Source organism: Aulostomus chinensis, chromosome 18 (genome assembly GCF_037954235.1).
Source record: "Aulostomus chinensis isolate RoL2024-O1b breed Wild chromosome 18, RoL_Achi_v1.0, whole genome shotgun sequence".
NCBI classification, from domain to species: Eukaryota; Metazoa; Chordata; class Actinopteri; order Syngnathiformes; family Aulostomidae; genus Aulostomus; species Aulostomus chinensis.
Genome location: NC_141337.1, coordinates 18600703 through 18607500, shown reverse-complemented (window position 1 = coordinate 18607500; position 6798 = coordinate 18600703). Strand labels below are relative to the sequence as shown.

The 6798-nt window shown below is 40.6% G+C and overlaps 2 protein-coding genes across 2 annotated transcripts in view; one reads left to right on the top strand and one right to left on the bottom strand.

The window, feature by feature from the left end:
* Positions 1–249, bottom strand: part of LOC147245552 (E3 SUMO-protein ligase ZBED1-like) — a gene marked incomplete at its 5' end in the record, with an annotated part of 1050 nt that extends 801 nt beyond the window's left edge. Inside the window, one exon of the mRNA XM_086185139.1 lies at positions 1–249. This exon is cut by the window's left edge and continues 801 nt beyond it. Coding sequence (XP_086041265.1) covers positions 1–249 — 249 coding nt within the window.
* grb2b (growth factor receptor-bound protein 2b) overlaps positions 1–6798 on the top strand; it is a 61094-nt gene that overhangs the window by 53080 nt on the left and 1216 nt on the right. The window contains exons 4-5 of the mRNA XM_086184441.1: positions 4859–4981; positions 5455–5623. Of these exons, the coding sequence (XP_086040567.1) occupies positions 4859–4981; positions 5455–5623 (292 nt within the window). The remainder of the gene's footprint in view (positions 1–4858; positions 4982–5454; positions 5624–6798) is intronic.

Genomic DNA, 6798 nt, shown 5'->3' with positions numbered 1-6798 from the left:
CCATTTTGCAAGGGAGTTGCTTATTTTTTCCGACGTATGCTTACTTCGTTTGGCTGTGAAGCCTAGCATCTCGTCCAGCGTGGCCTGGGAGCGTTTGTTTGTGCCGCTGGTGGCGGCGTCTGTGCTCGCCGCGACATGTTTTGCGTTTAGATGATATCTTAGGCTGGAAGTACTTAGGTGATAGGCAAACTCCTTTTTGCACAACTTGCAAGTAACAACATTTTTATCCAGCGTTCCGTCAGGACGTTTTTTAATGAAAAATTAACTATCAATGAGCCGAGTGAAACATTCTCGTCGTCCATCTTTGATTTTACCGGATGTCACGTGTGCACCCGCTTTCTTCTTCTTTTTGTTGTTGTTTTTTTCGGCGGTTGGCAACCCACCAGATGGAGCATTACCGCCCTCTTCTGTCCCATCGCGGAACACCATCTTTATGCACCCGCTTTACGGGGACCACAAACAAGACATTATTCTAAAATTAAATGCGATTAATTTGCGTTAAAAAAAATTTAACGCGTAAATTTATTTCTAATTAATTAATCGAATTAACGCGTTAAAGTCCCAGCCCTAGTATATATATGTATATATGTATATTTATATATATGTATATATACATATACATATATATACATATATATATACACACACACACACATATATATATATATATATATATACATACATACATACACACACACATATATATATATATGTATATATATATATATATATATATGTATATATATATATATATATATATGTAGTAATGTTGTAATTTCAAAAAGCACAAGATAAATACAGCTGAATGTGCTAACTTTGTGTAATATGCTGCTGGCCTCTTGCCCTTAATTAAATATTGACCTTATCACTGCACTATTAGATGTACCTTTATTCCCAGGAAGGCAATGGGGTTTCATTGTATTAAACTTGCCATTGAGATTTCTTTCCACTTTGTGCACATGTAATCCCACTACTCTAGAGTTGGTAATTGTTGTGGTTGTAACGGGATCGATATATAGATTCCTGTGATACATTTGAACCTTTCCTTATCATTATAATGACCATACTCAAGGGCATCACAGCTGTTATACACATTCATACGGAGAATATTTTCTTTAAATGAGGAATTATGCAGAAGGACAACACTTTAGAGAAAATAACCATATATATTGCTTGGCTGAAAATGTAATATTGCCTTTTTTGTTGAGGCAACGCCTCACCCAACACAAAGATTGTATGACATTGTTGTTCAGCTAATATTAACTATTCAAACATGTCAGTTCCAGAAGTGTTTATGTTTTTTCTTAAGAGGAAATTATTGATATGCTGGTATAGCATGAACACTTTCACACCATTCGAGGTTGCTTCCTGTCTCCCTCATGAGGTAGAATTCATCTCTCAATGTGGTGATTACTTCATATTTTCTCGAAAGGGAGGTAAGATGAATTTCACTGCCTGCCACTCACCCCAACCACAACAAAGTAGATGGGAATTCTGGCATTTAGAAGGATCTGCCATGACACAAGCAAAGATCTGTCATGCTGCATTACTGTAACCTGACCTAACCTAATGCACTCGTACAGAATTTTGTAACTACTGTGTTTCATAATATGGTAACAGTTGAAACGTATGAACAGCCTTTACATAGAAAAAGAATCACACCCCCTCCAGAGGCTCCTCTGCTTGATTGTTGTTTTAAAGAATGCCGCATCATTTTTTTGCTTGCCTGCAGTAATGTTTTCCCAGCTGGAGTAATCACATGAATGACTCGCGGTGTGATCATTTCCTTGCAGTCTATTTTTAGAACTCATCTTAAAACATGTGACAGCAGCAAATAGTATGAAAAGGTATCATAAAATAGGAATATGAATTAAGCCTATGCTGCATCAACTGTCAAACATAAGTTTAGCAAAGTGGTGATAATCTCTTCTCCAACATGGGTGACAAAAACCTGTCTTGTTTACAGGTTGCTTGAGGCATTTATCAATAAGTTGGTAGGTTTAAAAAGTTATTCAATCCCTGAACATTAATAAGGTGCGAGCTCATCAGCAATCATGATTGCTTAAGTGAGCTTCATAATGGAGGGATTCGTCGTCGTCCTCCTCCTCCTCCGCTTTATCCGGTTGGTCCGGGTCGTGGGGGCAGCAGCCTCAGCAAGGGAGGCTAGACTGTCCTCTCCCCAGCCACTTCCACCAGCTCTTCTCGAATCGAATCCCAAGGCGTTCCCAGGCCAGCCGAGAGATATAATCCCTCCAGCGTGTCTTGTGTCGGCCTCGGGGCCTTCTCCCGGTTGGGCATGCCTGGAACACCTCCCGAGGGAGGCGTCCAGGAGGCATCCTCACCAGATGCCAGAAACCTCAACTGACTCCTCTCAACATGGAGCAGCAGCTCTACTCTGAGTCCCTCCCGAATGACTGAGCCACTCGCCCTATCTCTAAGGGAGAGCCCAGCCACCCTGTGGAGGAAACTCATTTCGGTCATTACCCAGAGCTCATGACCATGGGTGAGGGTTGGAACGTAGATTGACCGGTAAATCGAGAGCCTCGCCTTTTGTCTAAGCTCCCTCTTCACCACAACGGACTGGTTTAGCCCCCGCATCACTGCGGATGCCGCCCCAATTCGCCGGTCAATCTCCTGCTCCATCCTACCATCACTCATGAACAAGACCCCAAGACCCTTAAACTCCTCCACCTGAGGGTAGGACCCCCCCACCCCCCGACCTGGAGTGGGCAAACCACGCTTTTCCGGCTGAGGACCATGGCCTCAGACTTGGAGGTGCTGATTCTCATCCCAGCCACTGCGAACTGTCCCAGCAAGAGCTGGAGGTCGTGGCCTGATGAAGCTAAGAGGAGGGATGTGTGAGCAAAAATAAGAAACTCATGGAAAAAGCTGGTTGGGAGACCAGGATATTCCTACAATAGTAGAGGGTTGGCATAGGTAAAAACGGAATGGGTGAGTAAATTGTGTAAATATACATCACAAAGCAAAAATGACAGTGATGTCAGCTAACAAAAAGCCAGCAGAGACTGGCTGACTTCTGCTCAAATTTTTTTCAGATTAAGGCTCTGAAAGCCAGCAATGAGAAAACCATAATGGCAATAACACATTGCTGCTTTTATATTTTATCTGATATTTGTGTTGGATTGTGCATCCCTCTTCGCAGTATCAAGAAAAATGCTCTTTTTTTAAATGTCATGAGTGTTTGAAACATAATCAAGTCTCAAGTTGTGAATACCAAGTCAAATTTAAGTCTTAACTCCTCGTGGGTTTTTTTTTTTTAGTCCAATGTATGCAGTCTATCTCTTTAGGCTCTACACAGATCTTCGATCAGATCAGAAGTGTGTTTTGGTTACTATTTCTTTGGTTTGGTCTTTGTTACAATCTATGCAAGCAGTTAGGGCATTACCTACTGTCACTGCTGAGGTAAAGGAGCCAAGATGGGATCTTTTGGCTAACTCTACTTTTGATTATTAACACCAGTAAAGAGCTTCCACTCACTTTGTCCCCATTTGTCTCTTCATTTTTCAGTTCATCTTCATCACCCTCACTTATTCCGTCTGTCAGTGATGTATTGGCAGCATACATATAAGTAAAAATACATGTATGCCTCTTCTTTTTTTTAAAGAGAGGATTCGTCATTTTTAGACTTGAAAATCAGATGCCTCCAGTTATACAGGAAGAAAGCCATGACACAAAGTGACTGATCTTTGTGATTAACCTTTACTATACTTCTAAATGTGTGGCTTGACAGTGTAGCCTCATGATATGTCCTTCCTGTCAAGTTTCCTTAATTTCCTGATGTATAGAAAGGGCCTCTCTTGTCGAAGAGGAGAGGGTGAAGTTCTTTGTACAACAAAGTCGGTTTTACTCTCCATCTTGCATTGCGGCAGCAGAGTGGGCATGTCTATAAGGGTCATTTGTGTTATCTGCATTGTGAGCTTAAGTCCCTAAATCCAGAGGGTGGCAGTAATGACCAAATTCACACAGGTGCGAATGGCTACAGCTGCAACAATAAATTGAAAACTCATTGGAGATCAAGTAAATATCAGAGCATTTTGATAATCATTTAAATGTTCCAATGTTTAACAATGACCAGTTCCAGACACTTGGATATAAGGATTTGTAGCTTTTTGTTGTTGTCATTTTTGAAAGAAAAAGGAGGGAAAATCACCTCTTGAAGTTGTGATTTCAAATTCTCTTGAACTTTTGAGACTAAACAACTAATCAAAGACCGTGAAAAATAATCTGCAGGTTATTGATTTATTGATAAAGATAATAGTTAATTGCACCACTACCCACCACCATTATACATTGAAAGGAGATTCTTAACCATCGCCATGCTATTATGCACTGATTTAAATCTTTGTGCTCCCTAAGGACAGGGTTATATAGCACAGGAGAGGGCGTCAAGGCAGTGATCTGTCTCTTTCATATTCTCTTTTGCTTGGGAAACAGCAGACAGCTTAAAATGCTGTATTTTAAACCCTTAAATCTTCTTCTCATGAGTGCCTTCCAGTCTTATCTCCCACTTAGGGGATTGTGTGCCACGTGACATTAGGATGGGGGTTTTTAAAGTTGACTGTTTCAATTTTTCTGGGACAGGCAGCTGTGGTGCTTAAGTGCTTCATTGCTTGCAGTAACATCCACAGTTAAGTGAACTGACTTGCCAGCATGGTTTGGTATTTGTATGAATCTCTGTAGTCTTCTCAGTTGTTAATTGAGCATCTGTAATTTTGTCTGTATAGCCACATAAATGTTTGCGAAAAAATACTTGGGACCTAGCAAAGTCCCTATTGAACATTCAGGTGAGATGAGGAGTAATGATTGTCTGTGGGCCCCTGTTTTCTACGTCCTGCAGGTGGTTCTTCGGGAAGATACCCCGCGCCAAAGCAGAGGAGATGTTAAACAAACAAAGGCACGATGGCGCCTTCCTCATTAGAGAGAGTGAGAGTGCACCCGGCGACTTCTCCCTGTCCGTGAAGTAAGTTGCTGCTCAAAAATGAAACACACAAGATACCATTTCAAGTGATCTGGTTTGGAAGTTTCCATAGGCATTTTTTTTAGCACTCACTTCCTTATTCTTGTAAAGCCATCGCCTCTTTCTATGTTGCTGTTTTTACCATCATGTAAGATTTGCTTTTGAGCGCTTGGTAAGAGAACTAATCTGTTTTTCCATTCTGACCTTCCAAACATGAGAGGTCACAGCAGGTCATATGTAAAGACAGACAAATACAGAACTTAACAACTGTCTTGATTCCGCTTTGATGGCTAGTAATGAATATCAGTCTATTGCTGGTGTTTGATTCATTTAACACTTAGCAATCTTTCCCCAATGTGTTTGATAATTGAGGTTAACAACCGCCACATTTGTTTCAGTCACTGCACTAGGTACAACAATTATATATTACATTACCTGTCAGTTGTTGAAAACCCTTCTCCTTTGACCCTCTGCAGGTTTGGAAATGATGTCCAGCACTTCAAGGTTCTTCGTGATGGTGCTGGGAAGTATTTCCTATGGGTTGTGAAGTTTAACTCCCTCAACGAGCTGGTAGACTACCACCGCTCCACCTCAGTCTCCCGCAATCAGCAAATCTTTCTGAGAGACATAGAGCAGGTCCCCCAAGTAAGAAATCCATGTCAACATATACAACATATACATATACTGCATCAGTGTTAGAAGTTACACTAAATATTTTGCTCAAGTCAAGGTTGTCTGAGGGAGGGCAAATATTATGATGGGGCCAGACAAGGCCATGTCTGTTTTCAGCTTAAATACATTGACTTCCTTTATCCCATGGTCAGGCTGAATACTCCTTTCTGATCGGCTGTCAGGGTGTTGACTAAAACCGTAGCGATGCACACGTAGTTCGGCTCAGGCTTAATCACTCGTTCAAAATTACTCCGCCAGCCAAGATGTTACTATGGCAACTGTAAACTGTCAGAGCTTCCCTACCAATGGCTGATGAAAAACTCAAAGAACTAAAGGCAATTTCAAGAACATACCTGCAACACAGCGTAATAGCACCGCAACGGTAGGAAAGTAGCGTCAGTCCTGGGACGTATCTGAACACATGAAACGAGGGTCAACATTTAAGCTAGTTTGGCATCAATAACAAGTCTCTAAACATAGCTTTATGGACAACACATCACGGTGAGTGCTCAAAACTGTGAGCATAAATCACAGTAAGTACATTACATGGTAAAATATAAAAGATGAACATCTGAAACATTTTAAGAAAATTATCATCCCAGACCACGTTGGATGTCTTCTTACCATTGTGGTCTTTTTTTTTTCTTTCTTTCTTTCTTTTTTTGTGCTTTTACACCACTGCGATGGGGAGTTGCACCTTTTTTCCCGAATTTAACAAGCTCAGATCTACTCCGTACTCAATGTTTTATTGCCTAAAAGTCCAATTTTATCATTTCAATGTAGTTAAATCTGCATATTGTAAAGTAGAAAATTGTAGAAATTTCAACAAAATCTTTCAATGCAGGTAACAGCATTTCAAGACAGCAAGCAGCTGGAACTCGTTCCCGGAAGACAAAATACATTAAACATTTAACCAGTGATTTTGGCAACCACCTTTATATAGCTGTTAAAATAACTCTTGTACTACTTCAAACTGTATCATGACCTCCAATCCTCAGAGCATAAAACCATGCATTTTAATTTTTCTGGGTGCCATTTTGTGTTTTTCATTGACATTGTGAGTTTTTTCTATTATTTAGTAAATGGCACCATTATTATGTGTTAGGTCAGCTGTTTCCATTGCACCACTCGTCCCAAGTGACGGCAGT